This window comes from Anas platyrhynchos, chromosome 1 (genome assembly GCF_047663525.1).
Source record: "Anas platyrhynchos isolate ZD024472 breed Pekin duck chromosome 1, IASCAAS_PekinDuck_T2T, whole genome shotgun sequence".
Taxonomy (NCBI): Eukaryota; Metazoa; Chordata; class Aves; order Anseriformes; family Anatidae; genus Anas; species Anas platyrhynchos.
In genome coordinates, this window is record NC_092587.1 from 66559392 (window position 1) to 66578694 (window position 19303).

At 38.7% G+C, this 19303-nt stretch overlaps 1 protein-coding gene across 1 annotated transcript in view; it reads left to right on the forward strand.

Annotated features, from left to right (window-relative positions):
* The window catches only part of DERA (deoxyribose-phosphate aldolase), a 64990-nt gene that overhangs the window by 7782 nt on the left and 37905 nt on the right, over positions 1 to 19303 (forward strand). Inside the window, exons 2-6 of the mRNA XM_027461793.3 lie at positions 1887 to 1984; positions 5026 to 5173; positions 6654 to 6749; positions 8235 to 8369; positions 15088 to 15216. Of these exons, the coding sequence (XP_027317594.1) occupies positions 1887 to 1984; positions 5026 to 5173; positions 6654 to 6749; positions 8235 to 8369; positions 15088 to 15216 (606 nt within the window). The remainder of the gene's footprint in view (positions 1 to 1886; positions 1985 to 5025; positions 5174 to 6653; positions 6750 to 8234; positions 8370 to 15087; positions 15217 to 19303) is intronic.

Sequence of the window (19303 nt, forward strand, 5' to 3'; positions counted from 1 at the left end):
GTATTGTAGCTATAGCTCTTCTCAGCTGCATTCTACGTGCCAGATGAGCTGCTTGCATTTGAGACAATGAATTAGCCTGTGGCTTTTCAAACGGAGAGAGTTAATGAGGGTTTGTTGTTACAGAGGTTTGTAACTTCGCTAGCTCCTCCTTTTTCACCATACAATGACTCTGATACTAGAAATCCTAAAATTCCTTCTTTTGTTTACTTCCTCTGGTCGACATTTTGACCCTGCCTGCAGGTACGGCTTATATTATTACTTATAGGTGGTAATAGAAAAGCAGTCGCGAGGTGACTTATAGAACAAGGCTTAGTCCAACTTTTTCATGCCTTTGTCCTGCATTTCAACTGAGTCATCTCTACCGTAAATTGGTTTCTCCAGTGTTTTCTGTAAGTCCCATTAGGAAAACAAGCTTGTATTTACACGTATTTTGGCTGGTGTATTAGTCCTGCGCTTTTCTATGTTACTAAAACTAAAAAACAGGAAGAAAAAACTCAGGACAAGATTTCTGTATGAAATTAATGATTTTGACTAACTGCTTTTTTTTTTTTTTTTTTTTTAATGCAAGCTTAATACAGCAAGAAAGAATACTCCCACAGATGAGAAGCACTTAATAAATTAATTGATTGATTAATAATTAATCGATTACCCAGAATTATTATCTCTTAATATCTGAACAGGTGTCCATATATAGTCCTTAACTGATGATGGTAATCAATGATTGCCATTGATGGGGCTGATTTATTGATGGTTAGTGGTTGATGATCGTTAATATTGTCTTCAGAGTATATTCATAGTTTTGTTATATGAATAATATTTAGAAGAATTAATTATGTTTTGGAATACGGGAGATTTTTAAAGATGTTCTATTTTCCTTTACCTGTATCCTTCTATGAGCAGGAGGATTTGAGTTTGTTTATTAACATTCAAATTTGCACCTCTAGTTTATCATACTAAGCAGAAATTTCAAGATGCAAGGCCCTGAACTATCAATTCTCCATTATCACTTACCCTTCATTAAGAGGTAACCATTTTTTAGTGCTTCTGGTTTTGGACAGTTTCATTATTATGTAAATGTTGAGCATCCACTTTTCTGTGACTTGGTTATTGTTTATGGATTCTGAAACTCATTGAAATTGTGAGCCAGACTGTCTGCAGCGGGCATCTGAAGAAATTCACAGATGGAAGATGGGGAAACAACTCCCCTGGGGTGCTTGGCAAGGTGAGCACTTCTGAGGCAGGCATACATCTCAGCAGCTTCCAGGCAGATAGATGTGCTGCCCAGGAATTCACTGCATTTGGAGACTTGCAGCTAGCCAGCTCCTAATAGCAAATTCAGTGAAAGTAGCTCTAGACAAAAACAACCTAAATGCATTATTACACAGAGGTCTGTACAGAGTTTTTGGTGCCATGTGGGATAGAGATCCTATAATCAAAGGTACGCACACACGCAATGCCATTGGATCCTGGTTGCAGGCAAACAAGCAAAGGATTGAATAAATGTTACCGTACTCTGGAATCAAGAAGTAAATTAGCAAGCAATGGGAGAAGGCTGTTTGGTGTGTTTTTGTCTACTACATGTGTAATAAACTTCACAGTTCAGGACTGGAAACATAGCATCTCTCACCAGCTTTAAGTTAATTAAGTTTTAACAGCAAAGAAAACATGCTGTGTGAAACATCCAGTTCACAGATGCCCTGACTGAAGTTAGTAGTATGATGTTTTGGACAGTGAGAAGTGTGCAAGCCCTTTAAAGGATATGAAAGCACAACGTGCTCTTCAGAGGACCCAAACAAAGCTACAACTTTCATCCAAATTCCCACGCGGTACATTAAATAACACAGAAATAGATGAGAGACTTTTTTTTCTTTTTCCTCCCACCCCAGAACTTGGCTGGATCTCAAAAGTATATGTGAACCAACCTGCAGTTGTGAGGCATGCAGAACAAATTCAGAAATGGAGAACTGTGAAAGGTAATTGGCAAGTAAGTGCTCTTTTTATGCATTCTGTTCCTGTATTTTTAAAGCAGTCACTCTCCCTCTCTAGGCTGCAATATTGAATTTTGCTCAAGATGCATGTAAACTTAAAAGATGTGCTTGTCCATGTCTTATTTTAATAATTTGTATTTGATGATGATGGGATGGAATAAGGTGACGCGTTTATCCAAACAAGTTAAAAACCTTATAACTCATGAGTGGCAAAACCGCAAATGAATTTCAGTCATCTTTATTCATGAGTGGATTAAATTGTATATTACTATCCCACCACATTTATTCTGTTTCTCAGACAGACTTCTTTGCACACAGCCTTCTTATTTTTTAATTTTAAAGCTGTAAGATATGGTCGTGGTCCCTGTCAAGTTTGACCTACCTGGATGATTGTTGTTTACTTAAACACGCCCAACATGTGTGATTTCTTTGCTTAAATACTGCTTGCCTAAAACTCAAAAATCCGAACTGGCTATGGGACTTGGAAAGTGGGGGGGGTGTAAGGCAGGGAGAAAAAGAAGAAAAGAGGCCACATACATTATGGGGGCTGACTTCTCAACTGCTAAGATACGGTAAACAATCAGTTATTGTCCATCTTACTATAAAATACATTCATGCACGTAAGCGACTTGTAAAGCCAGTGGTGCAAATTAACTTTTGTACAAGGCTGTCTCGTATTCATTGAACACACGTTTAGAGGGGCTTGGCAGTTACCGTCAGCCTCTGCTGCCCTGCTGGCAGAAATGACAGATACTGACCTGGTGCACGTTTTGGCTTCTTCAATTCGTAGATGGGAATCAAAATGCAAAGCTGTCAGTTCAGCAAGGTAAGCAAATGCTGCCAAGCAGAGCAAGCAAGGCATGGCCACGTGCTGGCTTCTGCCGCCTCAGTGACAGCTCTGGCAGGCAGAGTTGGATGCAGGAGTGCCATAAGCACTTTGGCAGTGTTCAGCCAAAGGCAGAGGCTGAGAAATGCCATGGAGTAGACCCAGAGCTCCCAGTGAGCTCTCAGCTGTGGGGCTGTAACTAGTGTCCAAAGGACAAGCTGATTCCAGGTTCACCAAACAACTGTGCTGCAAGCAGAACAAACAAGGAGAAATATTGATAATGCCACTCATTAGAACAAAGGAAGAATCACTTAATTATACCTATTTTTTCAAGAAAATCCTCAAAATAGTTGACATTCTGAGCTTAGTGTGTCAGGCAGCCATTCTGGGTTGGCCGAAGCTACCTTCAGGATGAGCACAAATCTTGTAGACCATGGTTTGGTGACAATTTGAGGGAACTGCATAAGATCCTACTATAAGTTGCTAGAGAGTAACTTCCTGCCTGCTAGATGAACCTGGAAGTCTGTGCTTTGAATGTTATGAGTAAATAAAAAGATGGACATAAGCTGCTAAAGATTGGAGATTAGCTCAGCATTTCCTGAGTTTCCTACTTGATACTAAACTTAGCAATTCAGTGTTTCTGAGTTTGGACATTATACTGTCAGTGAGAAGATCCAGAAGGTATTCTGTAACCTTGGCTATCTTCAGATTAGCCAAGATACATCATTTTAAGATACATGTTTTAAAAATCCCTTTAAAAAAATGAAGTTTGTACCAGTTCATGGAACTCCTGTGCTACACCTGTCTTGATGACTTTATGATTTATGTCATGATAGATGAGACAAAAAATCCTTTGAATGAAGGATAAAAGCATCCAAGGAAGAGATAAATTAAACCATTTAAAGTGAAAAACATTTCTAAAGTATTATAGGGGGAAAGTAGAAATCACTTAGAAGCAAGCAGTCAGGCTTAGACTAACAGAGGCCAGTAACAGCTCATTACTCATTCTACTAACCCTAAAGAAGCTTTTGGTGTAATACTTACTACAAGTTTAGAGAGGAGACTCCCATTAGCAAAGTGGCACAGGTCTGTAGGCTGGCCTGCCTCTTAAGATTTGCGGAGTAATACCTCCATGCAGAAGCAAGAAGTTTTGCTGCAGATATTGACAAATCACGTCATACAGCAGAATGGTCGGTGAGGCATTGCCTGTGATATTGCTGTATAGATTTTGCTACTGCAACCTCTCCCCTTGTTGAACAAGTGCCAACCAAAAGATGTCTACTTTTAGTGAAGCCATTACTGTAAATGAGAATTTACTGGAAGACCTTTAACAAATACTTCAAAACAATGTTTCAAGTTCAATTTTTGTTCAACAACAAAGCTTGAAAATTTTTTGGTTTTGCTTTTGTTCAGTGCTCTGATCAATAAGTCTTTTAATGTTCTGTTGCATTTTCAACTGAACGCTGCCTTAGCCCTGTAATTTAGCTCTTATGCTGTGGTGTTTTTTGTTTTTGTTTGTTTGTTTTTTGTTTTTTTTTTTTCTCCAAATAATTACAATTTATATATATTTTATCTCAGATTCACATAACAGAAAGTGGAAACATCCGGTGTATAGATCCTGTTTTAAGAAACATGGGTTCTTACCTCCCATTGCTTCCATGTTTCACTCTCACAGCAGAACAGACATAAAAATGTGCAAGTGTACAAATTGCTGACATGTACACTGATCTGGTTATTTGTGTTTGCAAACCTGTGCTGCTTCTTAAGCACATGTATAATTTACCATGCATACCAGCTTTAAAGATACAGGCATACTGCATAGCATGAAACATACTGAAACAGTAAGGTTGTTCACATAGGTGATGGTTTTATCCTTGTTTTAGAGAATTAGATTTGAAACTAAATGTTTTTTGTCCAGTTAAAAATGTTGTATGATTCTTAGAGTCCTGTTAGGTAGTTAGCTTTTACACCAAAAAAGCTGACTTCTGATTCCAAATCCTTTCTGTACTATTAGATATTGCTTAAGATGTGAAAATTTATGCCATCCCTGTCTGTCATAAACCATTCTTTGCACATCCTCCATATTATATGCCATACATTTCCTGATTCTTAGAGTGAGAGCTAGGCTTTGGATTCCTGGATCCTTTAAGTCAGTTTGGCTTTGGAAGCATAAACTGAGATACTGTATTCCTTCCTTCACTCTCTTTGCAGGCTGCTTGGCTGCTGAAAGCTGTCACATGTATAGACCTTACCACTCTCTCAGGTGACGATACTCCTTCAAATGTTCACAGAATGTGTTTCAAAGCTAAGCATCCCATCAGAGAGGATCTGCTGAAAGCCATGGATATGCATGATAAAGGTATGGTCATTTTTGTTCTGTTTGTAGAAAAACTGTCTATTTCCTTGATATTTTTTTCAATTTTCAGTAAAGCATGGAGTCAGGGAAACACTTTAAGTTATGGTACATAATGAGCAAATTTGATTTTGAAGCTGTAAGTGGTGTAACTTCAGTGTATGTGTTTTAATAACAGTGCATTAAGGTGTAACTAATTGAGTATTCCATTAATCTGCTGATGTCCTTTCTAAACTGGAGAAGGGAGGATATTCATGTGACTTTGGATTTCACGCTTAGATGATGTTGCTCTGTGTAACTACCAAGTTTGCAAGTCTGCTACTCTGCCTGTTGGAAAAGATGCATTCCACTCTTGTAAGCATGTTATTTCTCCTTCAGAAAGTATTATCTGTTACCTGCTTGTTTGAGTAATTATGATAGGAGACATCTTTGCAGCCCAGTCTGCTTTAAGGAATCAGTCCTTTAGTGAGTGTATATGGTTGTGTGTGTATCATGTATACATGATATGTATGTGGTTGTGTGTGTACCATGTATACACACACAAAGTTCCCAGCTAAGTCAACAGTTGAAAGGAAAGAAGACAGCCCTTACAAACTAGTGGTAAAGCTTTCACTGACATTACTCAAGCAGGCTCTGTCTGAAGTTCAAATGTTACACCCAAGATTGAACCCAATACAAATTCAGAGCAAATGAAGACTCAATAGAAAACCACTTTAAATCTGAGCAGTGCCTCTGAATTTTTCCAGATACAATCGCTGGTGTGTCAGCAAATGCTGTTTGACTTTTGTCCAGCTATGTTGGCCTTATGATGATCTAGCAAAAAGAACGAACTTGGTGACATGCATGGCATGCTTCTACTATTGAAATATTTCAGTTGTTTTATGTGGGCCTTTGTCCACCAATTAGAGTCATATGGTATAAAACCATAATGGGAGATCAGATGTCTGGTTTCTAGCCATATATGTGAAATATCAAAGATAGTCTTTCTAGATTTATGGACTCTTCAGATGGCTGAAAAATTTAATATGAGACCAATTATCTAAGACTTTGAAAGAATAGCATTTTAACTAAAAATGCAGTAGAACTGCATTAACATAAAGACTGCTCAGTTGCTGCTGGGCTCAGTCTGGCTCAACAGGTAAGAATGGAGCTTGGCAACAGTTTCTCTCACAGTATCCTATTGACTGAGAATGTCTTTACTGTATGGCATTAAACAGTGAACCTGTCAATAAAAATCTTGTAGCTTGAACTCCTGCTAATGCAAACTTATTCCCAAGGTCAGGTGAAGAAACATGAATGTGGTAACGATATGCAGAATCACCTGAACTGCATGAACAATAAAACAGATATCCCTAGTGTAGATGTTTAAGGTCCTCGTGAAAATACAAAAGTAGGAGGTACAAACAATACACAAGTGCTTGTTATATGGATTGCACTAGAGAAGGTGGAAATGCACATATGAAGAAGTGAACTGTGTCTCTTGCAGGTATTACCGTTGCAGCAGTTTGTGTATATCCTGCAAGGGTTGCTGATGCTGTTAATTCCTTAAAGGCTGCTGGTTGCAACATACCAGTAGCTTCAGGTAAGTTTTATTTTAAAATTGAAAATTAAATCTTTCTATGCTATAAAATATGTAGAAAAAGCTGGAAGTTTCTATTTGCTTTTCCTTCAGAGAGTAAGGTGGAAGTTAGGTGGAAGGAAAGGAACGGAGAGAAGGATTTGCTTCTGGTAGTTGTTATCTTTTGTTTTGCTTCAACTTCAAGCATATCAGGAATGCCAAGTCTGTTTTGCTGGAAGTTTGTCAGAAAGTCCCTTAAGATACAGAATCATAGAATCACAGAATGGTTTGGGTTGGAAGGAACCTTAAAGATCATCTGGTTCCAACCCCCCTGTCATGGGGAGAGACACCTTCCACTAGACCAGGTTGCTCAAAGCCCTATCCAACCTTGGAACTTCCAGGGATGGGGCATCCACAGCTTCTCGGGGCAGCTTGTTCCCCGACACTGTTCCCCTCACCTGAACAAAAGAAATTGAGATAGTGTGCTGGACAAAGAATCAGTAGACAATAAGTAACTGCTAATAATAATAGAACTACAGTAATCATTTTGGGAGTTCTAATGCAAATTTTGGGTTCTGTGATTTGTTTTGTTTCCCCCATCATTATTACTTTTTTTTTTTGCTTTTAAGTGTAATACTACAAGCTGAATTCAGTGAAGCTGTGTGAAAAGGCAAGGGTTATTGCTTGCTGAGCAGCCTGCAGGTTCAGGACTTCTACTCATAAATCTAATAGCACCAGTTCTTCTCCAGTCACCACATGAGAGACAAGTCCTGAATCTACAATAAGCAAGAAATAGGATCACAGAATTACGCGTGTAGGAAAGAAGCTCTGGGTGTCATCTAGTTAGCCTCCTGCTCAAAGCAGGGGTTAACTTTGAAGTTAGATCAGGTGTTTTATGCTAAGATCCATGTTTTCTGTGCTTTCTTTTAGTTTTTTCATTGTGTAGGGAAAAATAAATACTATATCTATTTGTGTCAGAGAGAATCTCTGACAGCCGTTGTTTCTTGCATTTCCAAATTGACTTTAGCTTTTGTACTTAAACATCATAAAGGAAATCCTAAGTAGGCCACATTAAAAAGTTTTTACCATATTGTGATTTAGCTGTTAAATGTATTACTGGGAGTTAACCTGAAACGCTTCTTAGAAGAATTGGAGAGAATTTTAAAAAGATGTGTTGCTTCATGTATGAGTTCTCTCCTTGTTTGTTCAATTCTGCTGGAGGCCATAGATATTTTACTTGTGTAGGACATTTTGGAAAAATTTAAGGCATGTGAAAGAGACCTTTTTGCAAGAAGTGGTTGTAGTATCTTGCTGGACATCAGTTCCTTGGAGGAAGATAATGCTTATTGTGTATGGAGACAGTAACATGAGCTGCCTTTAGATTTTTGAGTTGTGATAGACATTTAATTTTTAAAAAAGAAAAGCTTTCAAATTCTTTGTTGCATTCTTTAGTGCAAATTTTATGTTGAATTTATGAAACAAACTTTCTTCCTCCTGCCTCCTTGCTAGTGGCTGCTGGGTTTCCATCAGGACAAACTCCTCTAGAAACCAAACTGGCTGAAATAAAGCTAGCTGTGCAATACGGTGCCAGAGAGATCGACATCGTCATTAGCAGGAGCCTGGTGCTGAGTGGCCAGTGGGAAAGTAAGTCTCCTCAGGCAAGGAACCTAAACTTGAATGCGCGCGCGTGTGTGTGTGAGCTCTTTCTTTGTCTCTTCCCCCAGTTTCTACATCAGTGCTTGAATAACTTGGTCCCTCCCCAAAGAGTGGCTGATAATCCAGGGCACTGAGCTGTACAAAACCAGTGTTAATGACAAATGGTCAGAATTTTTGAAAATAATGTTGTTACAAGTTTTGTCAGGTTGGGCATTCAGAATGACCTCATGTTTTGAAAATTCAGGTCCATTTCTGCTATGCCTTTGAGGATTTTGCATGTAGGAATCAAAAAAAAAAAAGCAAGTGAAATGGAAAAAAAGTGAATGCTACAGTCTTTGAACTGTTTTGTTACCCTCCCCTCCCCAAAGGGCTGAGACTAAATATCTTGTTAAATATACATATTTCAATATTTGACCAAAAATATGTATTTTAGTGGTTTTCTCTGAAAGTTGAGGGTACATATTGACTGTTCATATTATTTTGATGTTCCTGTTCTGTAGACTACAACTAATTAGTTAGAACAATAATGCAGAAGATGTTTTTTTCTCTAATTGCATCCTTAATGTACTGTGAATGGTTTGCCTTAAGTGCTGACAATGCTTCTACAACTAATCTCAGTGTGAAGGTAAACACATCATTGTCTTGGAATGAATTTTCCGTTTAGTTGTATAATGCAGTACTGTAATAGCCTGTGTGATTGGAAGACTCCATAAAGGACACGTGGTACATGGGTTTGGTTAAGGAAATGCAGTCATCATGGTAACAGATATTTTCTGATTTTGGTCTTCTTTCAGTTAGCAGTTAGAATTGAACAAAAAAGCAAGTTACTGCATCTGTGTCTTTAAGACTGATATCCTGGTTTCCACTCACTCTAACATGTTGACCTCTTTCATATCTATCATCTCTATCCCTTTGCCCATAAATACATGTAGCTTTACAAATGTTTGGCTTCTTGAGGACAGGCGTTTTCAGTCATTTGTTTCTTTTAGAGCATTTATTTTAAGTTCAGGTACAGCCTCAGAAACTTCTGGAAGGTGGAGACTAGCTGACTGAGCAGTTTTAAGCAAGACATAACAATGGTTCAAATTCTGTGTCAGCTAGCAGGAAGGTTGTACGTACATCTTCCTGTGGTGTGCCTATATCTTGTAGTGGTCCATACTCGCAGTTCCAAGCATGTTTCTGCTCCAGGAGATGCCCTCCAGTGGGGACACTTACAGAGGAGGTACAAAATGACCACAGTCAATGATCTTTGAGCAAGACTGAAAAAAGACCAGAAAACTGGACTTGAACATCAACTTGAACTTGTGTCTGATAAAGTCTGCCAGCACTTGTTTTACAGAAATTTCTGACGAAACTGTGGTCACCATGCTTCAGACTTTGAGGTACTAACTGCTGTTAAGTGCAAGTAACACAGAGCAGAGGTCATAAAGTTAGTGCATACAGTCAATTGCAAATGCAGGCTCTAGGCTGGATCCGTTTAATGTGTAAAATTGAAAAAGAATGTCTAGTGCTGTAGCTATGACTGGATTCAAGGTACTTTGTAAACTCTAGCTGCCTTGCAGTTATGGCAAATTGTTTGCTTATACTTAAAACACTAGTTAGTATACTGTTATGGTTATTTTCTCATGTTGTCATTCTTTGGAACATCAGGTACTATTGACAAGAATATTCAACTGGTAGAGTGCTTTATCTTACTGTTCGTATATTTCTACGTGCTGTTCTAATCTGTGCCATAATTGGGGTAGCCATGATAGAATAGTGTTGCTTTGTGATTTGTTTCAAAAGCTTGTGTGGCTATTAAATATTATAGTGTACATTCAATTATATCAACTTTTTTAAAGCAGTTCTTCTTATTATTGGGGCTCTTTATGAAATTCAGGACATATTTTTTAGGTCTGTTCTTTATGAGGTAGTTGTTAAGAGGTTTTTAATGGTGCTGAACATGACAACAGCTTTATTGGGCAGCTAGTTTAGGTTGGAAAATAACCATAAATGAGATTTAAGTTTATGAGCTTATATGTACATACCTTTTACAAGCTATTAGCTTTTAGAGCAATAATATTTTACAATAGTTTTCTCAACCATTGTCTTGTATTACTTGACAAAGTATGAATTAAGATTAAAAAATCAGAATTTAGATAGTGTCTTTAACCACAGGATGTGTAGGCTGTATGTAAAGTGTGATGAAGTTGACCAACAAATTACTGAAAGAAACTGGTATGTTTCTTTCAGTAATTTCAACTCCAACATATGTGTACATATGTTGGAGTTGCTGTACTTTCAAAACTGTCGGAGTTGCCCCAGTGTTACTTCTAGTTCCACGGTTTTTAGCAAACAACTGGACATACCACAAGTGTCAGTGGTGTCAGTGGCTTCCAAATTCTTGCTAACCATTGATAACGGTTTATATTTGCTCTGTGTCAATCAAAGTTTCATACAAAAAAAGGAACAAAGGAAGTATACACGAAGAAGTTTTAGCATGGCTGCATCCATGAAATAGATAGATATAACCCCTTTCTGAAGGTTGCCTTTCAATCCTTGCTAATAACTATTCAATCATGAGTTCAGAGGTTTTGTTCAGGAACTGGGGCACCTTCTGTGCTGTATACTCTATAAACTACACAGAAAAAATACACTGCCTGATCCAGAGGCTTGAAAAGGATTGCACATGTTGTTCTGAAATACTATAGTTGGATTTACTATTTTCTAGATTTGTAAGCTGATTTGGGACCTCAAAGTCTATTTGCACAATTTCTTTCTTACATTGTCAGCAGCAGCTCAGACTCTTGAAGCCAAATCCTGTTTTCAGTTTCATGTGAATCACTGGAGCCTGGAGTTGCACATATGTGGCTGAGAGCAGAACTGATAGAGTCGTGTTGTGCTGATAGCCTTGCGCTTGTCATTTTGTTAACAAACCTGCCATTAATGTGCAAGACAGAAGGGATTCCAGCTCATTTTCCAGTTTCCTAACATGATTACCTTGATCTTTGGTCTAACAGAAATTGAAACATCTTCCCTTCTTATCTCAGTTTCTACCCTTAACATCAGTCAATGTGACTGACTAGTTGAAAACAACAAATAAAATGAATTAAAAAGAAAAAAAAAGTGCCTTTATTACCAGTTTTGGAGAAGAGCTGTTTCATAAAAATTGAAGCTGTTTTTTTTTCTTCCTTTAACATTTTCATGTTCTGTGTAGAAGATACGGATTATTCCCTTTATTGTGTGACTTTAGAACAAATGTATTAGACCAAAGAGGGAAGACCACATAGATAATTTGGGGCAGATTATAGCTAACATTAATTGGTAAAGGTGCTTGCTTGAAAGAAATGAAGTGAGACGCATATTTTCTCTGGTGTACTTAATAGCTGCTAAATATCAATAGAATGCTTTTACTTAATAGTTGGAAATACAGGAAAACTTACCAAAAAAAAAAAAAATTGATTTTAATTCTGCTGTTGTCTTCTCCAACAGAAGAATTAAAACCAGAGCTATGAAATTATTTTTTCTTTCCTATCAAATCTGTTTTGTTTTGTTTTTTAATCTAAATTCTATGAATTCATAAAATAAAAGCAGATTTAAAGTTAATAAAAACAGTAAGATACGTTAAATAAATGGGTGCAAAGTAGAAATATTCTTGTCATGTATTTTTAACTGCTAAATCAGCGGAGATATTTCACGCTGCATCAGCGATCATCTGACCCTAAATATATATTATACATGTAAGTTGGCTTCCTTTGTGTGTGGTTTTATTTTGTTTTTGTTTTGGTTTGCTTTCTCTGTGTGTGTGTGTGTTTGGTTTTGTGGTTTTTTTTTGGTTTTGTTTTCCTGGTTAAGACTTAGACTTCATTTAATATGGATAGTGTTAATGCCATATTCAAGATACTACACAGTATTGACCATTTGGTTTGAGAGCTCTTGATTATTTTCCACTCTTTTTAACAGACAGAGGAAGAATCGCTTGCAACCCTTTGATGGTGGTCTTAGCTCACAGTTGAATATATATGCCTGCGTGGTTTTCTGTGATAAGGATTTATCCTAAAAGCTTTCTGACACTACAGCAGACACTACTGACACTACAGAGCAGCTCCATCTGCTGTGCCAGCTACTACTGGTGTTCTGCACAGGTCCAAGAACCAGTGTCCAGTGCTTCTCCTGCACTGAGCTAGAAGGAACCGAGTAGTTACATGGTTTGTTTTTGGCAGCCTCGACTGTCCTGCAGGCAGCCCAGGACTTCTTGAAACAGTGAGTGCATATTCAAGTGTGATTAACTCCAACCACACTTCAGATGTTTGACGGGAAATTTCAGGATGATCAAGTTATCAGTGTTTTGCTTTAAATCTGACTGAGTACTGAAACTTTTTATTTTTGAAGAGAGTAGGAGTTTTTGCACTTGTTCAGTATCAAAGCAGTCACTCTTTGACCTGGGACTAGGATTCGCAGTCTGCTTAATTTTCTGTGTCCCAGAGGTAGTTGCATTTCTATTTCTGCTTTTACAGTAAGGCTGAGGATGTCCTATAGGTGCCAGATATTGTTTGCAATAATTGGTCTGTGAATAGAGAACAGTATTTATTACCTACACACCGGCCCCATTAAAACATACCTACTGTTCTACCACCTCGTCTAACCTGATAGACACAGATGATTGAAGATCCTGAGTTGTTACCGTCTGTGGGTTGATGCATGCTGTCAGACAGTTAGACTCTTCAAATGATCTTGGCACTAATTGCATATAAAAGTACTTTCCAACAATAGGGAGAGTTTAGCAGCTGCAGTACTAACTTCAGTGAAAAACAGTTAGGGGGATATAATTCCTTTTCATGGAATCCAACCTAAATGTACATTTTGTTGATTTTGTTTTGACATTTTTTTGGCAGTGTATCTTAAAGGTAGAGAAAACTTGAATCTTTTCTTGTTGTTACCATAACTAGAACATGAAAGCCGCTTTTTCTGGCTTTCCGAAGGCTTTGGGAAAGAGTCATTCCACAAAAAGAGACTGCATTTGGATCTAACATGAGCAGTGTTATCAAATGCACAAGAAAATAGCACAGGTTCTTTGTATTTCCTTTTTGAGACTTGATTTGATGTAGAAGGTTTCTGGAGTATCATCAATTGATCAATAAAACATGTTAGACTGCATGCTAGTACTGATTAATTCACACCTTTGGTACACACTGAGAAACAAGGTGAAACCTGGTGTCTATAAAGGGACTTGCTAAGTGCATTAGCCAGTTGTCTACTAATGTGTGTAGCGTGTCTCGGTGGACCACCGCAGTGATCCCAGCCCCAGCTGCCTGGTGTGCCAGCAGCATCAATAGCATTCGGCAGCATAGCGGGTGGAGGGGAGGTCCAGCCATGCAGCAGGATGGTGAATCTTCCTGTATGGCTCCAGGTCCTGCTTGAGGATTGAGGGGAAAAGAAAGCCGGCATTGCTGAAAAAAATTGGTCACGGACATTTTTTAGCAAGACGGATTTGTTAAAAGCCATGTTTTTACCTCCTATAAATTAACTTTTTAATTTATTTTTTTGTGTGTTTGAAGATTAAGTATAGCTTGTATAAAGCACTCTCTTACAAAGGATCCTGTTTGCTTGTTTTATATCTTTTTTTTTTCTTCTTTTTTTTCTAATTCAGATTCTGGAAATGTTGACTGTACACTGTAAGAGCTGCATTTGCCCACCACTAACACTAATCATCCCCAAGTGGTCAGCTTCTAGCACTCACATTTCAATTACTTCTAGCTCCTTTAATCTTCCTGTGCTTACAGTTTTGTGGGGAGAACAGTTGATTTTTGCTAAAAAGGGTGGGAGGGTTTTCCTGTGCTCCCCACGTTGCATTTCCTGACCAGGTATGCAAGTTCTAAACTTTTTTGAAAAAATGCAGTAAACCCATGTCCTCGGTCACCCCCGGGCAGTGCAGTGACCTGAGATGGTTCGTGAACACCGAGCTGTGCAGTCGCTGATCCATGAAGGTGCTATCTCAGGCCTCAGGCTCTCCTCACCAGGCGTGTTAGCAGCCTGTGTTGATTAGGCTGCATATTTTCAGGAAACTCATATTTTCAAGAAGCTTCTGTGGGATTCGGGTACCTAAACACAGGCATCGAAGTCCCTGACCGACCCTGAGACTGCCCCATGGTTCCGGGAGGTACAACAGGACCTAATGCAGATGTGGTGCCTCCAGGAGCAGCAGCTGGAAGCCAGAGGGGGATAGGTCAGGGCATCTCGAGTGGCACTGAGGTCCGTAATTAGACAACTCGGTCACACCTTTGTTGTCTTGTAGGCTGAGCCCTTTGGTATGGATGGCTGAAGGGGGCAGGGAGCATGGTGTCATGATGTGCACAGGAAAGCGTAACCGTCTCTGAGTACTGATTCAGTTTAGTACTGAATTTATTGCTGAAAAAGCTGTTTTAAAATCAATCTTGAATATCATAGCATTTTTTTTTCTCTCCTGATGTATTCATGAGTGTTTGGCATACTGTGCACATTCTTAGTTTTGAGAGAAACGACATTAATAGCTATTAAGTTAAGTCTGAAACTGTGTGGCATTGTTAATTACCTCCAGTCATGTAATTTATTGAACTTACAAAACTTAAGTTCTTGAGTGCTATGACTAATTATAAGATTGGAAATTAATCCAGAAGTGGAAATTACAGCCATACTTGAAAATGTCTCTCAGCCAACTTTGATCATTTTCAAATGCTTTTATCCACAGGTCTCTATGAGGAGATCCGCCAGTGCCGTGAGGCCTGTGGAGAAGCTCACATGAAAACAATCCTAGCGACGGGTGAACTGGGGTCCCTTGCTAATGTCTACAAAGCCAGCATGATAGCTATGATGGCAGGTAAATATATGTGTGTTCTTCTTTTTAAGCTAAGAATGTCTTTGCTATATTATTCATGAAGCCTAAAAAATTCTAGTCGTGAAAGTTTAGTTTTGCCTATAGTCGGCAAAAACTATTATGCAGCAATTACTGAAGTTGCAGGTGTAGTAATGAAGTGTCACTTGTTTTGTATAACCTACAAAAACGGCATGAAATGTTAAATAACACTTAAAACTGCTAAACGACAAGATTTGTAGGAAAAATAATGTTGTCAAATGTCTGATCCGTGGGATGTTTAATAAGGGCACATACATTTGAGGTAGATTTTCCAGGTAGTGTTGGTGAGCATACAGATGTAGGGTGGTAGGCAGGTGGCTTGTGAACCTATTTTAAATGCATTGGGAATTTCTCTGTGAAGATTCCACTGAAAACTCCCCTTCTTGTTTGTGATCACTTCTAACTACCTCTGTGAGAGTGTGATTTGGGTACCCAACTATGCTGGAAATGCAGCAAGGGGAAGAACACCACGTGCTACAGCAGGTGTGGGAATGTGCTAGGTTATAACCGGACCACTCAAGATCGGGGCACTCACTATTAATTGGTGTTCAGCCTTCCCTGCCTTTGAAAACTAAATTACATCTCTTGATGTTTAGGAGCATGCCTGTATTTTATGCTGAACCTTTCAGCTAAGAAACACATTCCCGTGAGCAGGATGGAGTTTCTAGGGGCTGTATATAGGTTGTAGGTCTTACTTTTTGCATAGCTGTAGCCATTGCAGACTCTGAATGGAACAAAGCACCCACCTGAGCCTAGGTTTATAGCAGTATATTCCTCTGCAACTTTGGACCAGTGCTGGTACAATTTTACTTAGTTTAAACAAGATTTCAGGGCTGTAGTCTAATACAGTTTTTTCACTGTAAAGATGCAAAGATCCAAGATGCAAAATGTTCTTTGGATGCCATTCTAAAGGCCTGCTTCTTCCACCACATTTGAAATAGGGTACCTCATGAATATTGACAGAGAGAAATGTAAAGAAGTGCTAAGAACCACTGGGTTAGTCTGTCTTCTAACTAAATTTTCCCTCTTTTTTTGCATTGATTTTTTTTCCTAGTGTAAGCTCTTCAGACCTAGGATTTATTCTTATTTTAGAACAAGAAAAGTCATCTGAGTGTTTTTCCAGTATTTAAATAAATATTCAACTTGCTGCTGACCTCACTGTCTCCTTCCACAACACTATGCTTATCTACTTCAAATGGAATGGGAGGCATTTTTTACTGCTATGTCAATTAGTATCCTTAGGTACAGAGTATCAGTATTATGCTAGCAAATACTGCTTATAATTAGAAGAGGTATAAGAAAAATATTTCCTGTCATTTAAACTGATATACTAATAATTATCATCACTTTTTGTAACGTACGGTACTGATGAATTCAGTTTGTAAAGCATTAGAATGTTTTCAGATTTTTTGCTGGTGTAATTTTCTCGAAATACAGCAGATGGCCCTGTTGTTAATGATTTTTCCTTGCATAGTTACTCATTTTATAAGATACTTATCTGTATAGCATTTGCAGTAATTTTCTTATTTCAGTCTCTTGCTTTTTCTTTGTAAGTGTAAAAATAAGAATGTATTTTTGTTCTACACATATGTATTGAAGGCCAGATTTTCAGATTCTGACTTGTCAGAACTGCTGAGAAACTCAAATTCCAGATGAAGTTTGTTTGATATGCATATGTGTAATATTTTGGGGAGAAAGTAATTTGGCATGGTAGGTTTAGTTTCTAGCTTTAGTGTCCATATATTTTTATAGCTGCTGTTATGATCTAAAAGAAAGAAAGAAAGGAAAAATGCAGCTGATCTAGTGGATATGTCAGGTCCAGGGAACTTTCATATGAATGTAAAAAAGAACACCTCTGATAACCCTGAATCTAGTGATTAATTTTATGTGGAGAAATTAGTTATGTAGCATATTGGATTCAAATGCAAAACTTACTTCAGAAGTTCTTGCTACCTCTGGCCACTTGTTCCTGTACTTGCCTGCAAATTTGCTGCTCCTTCAGCTATGGTGTTAGAAGTGCTCATTGTGCTGCACAGTAAACTGAGTTATCAAAGAAATGCTGATACAAATTACGTCAGAAAGGGGTAACTAGCTTTGATTGTTTTTGTTTGTTTTTCTAATTGCCACCCCCTCAACAATTTGGTTTACTGACCTGCCTTGTATACAGTTGTATCCGTGCAGCTGAGGACATGGCTTGTAATCCTTAAACTGTTTTCACTGTGCAGCACATAATGCAAGTCTATCGTGTAGGGAGCACAAAATCCTATCTGTGCTGATATTTACATTACTGTTGCTGGGCATGCACACTCTCACCTAGGTCCTGAAGCACTGATCTGTGTTGTAACATTTATTAAAATACATATTTTTTTTCCCATCTGTCTCATTTGTGAGACTCAGAAGGTTGGGGACAGGAAGGTGTCACAGTGCTGATTTAGCACTAGCTCCATGGTTAAAAAGCTTCCCTGGGATGTCTGGCACCTGGGCACTCCGTGGTTGTTCTCACACACAAAGGTGAATTTTACAGTGTATTTGCCATTAAGGTTTTCAGTCCCTCCTGATAAAGTTGCTCTGCTTTGCACAAAGCAATTAACTGAGCAGGGAATGCAATGCAGATGTCTCCTCTCCTGAGTAACTTTTCAAAATTTGTGTACAGGCTTCCTTATGCTGATTTAAGGAATGATGGGTGTGTGCTGGGAAGAACAGCATGTTATATTTAGTCTGATTCAGGTAGCAAGTGGGGCTTCAGCCACTGGAGAAGCCAGCTGCACAGATGATTCTATAACTGACTTGAAAAAGTATGGCAAAAGGTAAAAGGTGTGCCCCTCCACTGGGGTTTTTAAGATAATGCTATGATTTTAAGATAACAGTAAGGGCCACGCTCAGGCTGGGGCAGTGTGCCTGCACACGTCTGTGCTTAAAAGTGATAGCATAGGCCACGTCTGTAGCTGTACTCTGAAGCCCAGTCCTTGCAGGACTTGGTGGAAATCATTCACTGCACCCCGGTGAGCTCCTGAGCCCAGCAAGACATACAGATCCCAGCCATGCACTGGTGGCAGGGGTCAGCTGTAGAAAACATGCTTTGTACAACATGCCTGTGTATAAGTTGCTAATCCTTGCACCTGCCAGAACTTTTTGGGGAAAAAGTGTGGCTTCACAGCGAATACAGTAATAACCCGCATCTATTTGAAGTAAATATAATCATTTGCCTCTATTAGGCTCCTCCCGTGTCTGAAATCATATCTCTGAAGTACCATGTCTACTTTTTCTTCCTTCTCTAGAGCAGTACGTAGGGAGAAGGACATCAGAATGGAAACAGGCACCCAGTTCTCTTAAATTCTTCTAACCAACCCTTTACCAACTTGACAGACGTGCTAAAAATTCTTCTGGAATATTTAAGTATCTATTTCTGAGTGCTGCTGGAAGAGGCTGACAGCCCTCTAAGGACAGTGAGTCAGCTGGCAAGAATAATTCTTGCAGTGCTAAGGAGGAGATAGTGGAGAAGGTAAGGACTGCACATCCGTGGCTCTGTGTGACTACCAAAGTAGTACATTTTTTTCAGAACGCTGACTGAGATCAGTTCTTAGCAATGAATCGGGGATTTTTTTGGTCATTTTGTGTAATGTGCACTGCCACTATTTGAGCTTCTTGAGGTGTTGATGGTGAGTCTGAGTGCTTGAGCTTCCCAAGGGTAACTCACTGCATCTTCGATTCTACCAGAAAGTTTTCAGACACTGAGCAGAGCAAACTAATCAGTAGTTTTCAATGTCTTGTGTACACTTGTGTGAGTCAGGTTCATTTCTACAGAAAACACTCAAATCTGCATCTTTGGAGCCTCTTTGAAGAAACAGTTCAGAGGAACACAAATGGGAGTGCCTGGTTCCCCAGTACCAGTGGGATCTACGTGTATACTATGTTTCTTCACCTTGGTGCCTTAAAAAAAAAAAAAAAAAAAAGAGAGAGAGAAAAAAAAGGAAATAAAAAACAGGTCTTGTACACAGTTTTATTATTGCAGAGAGGCCTTTATGTTTGTGTCGGAAAAAAAAAAAAGACC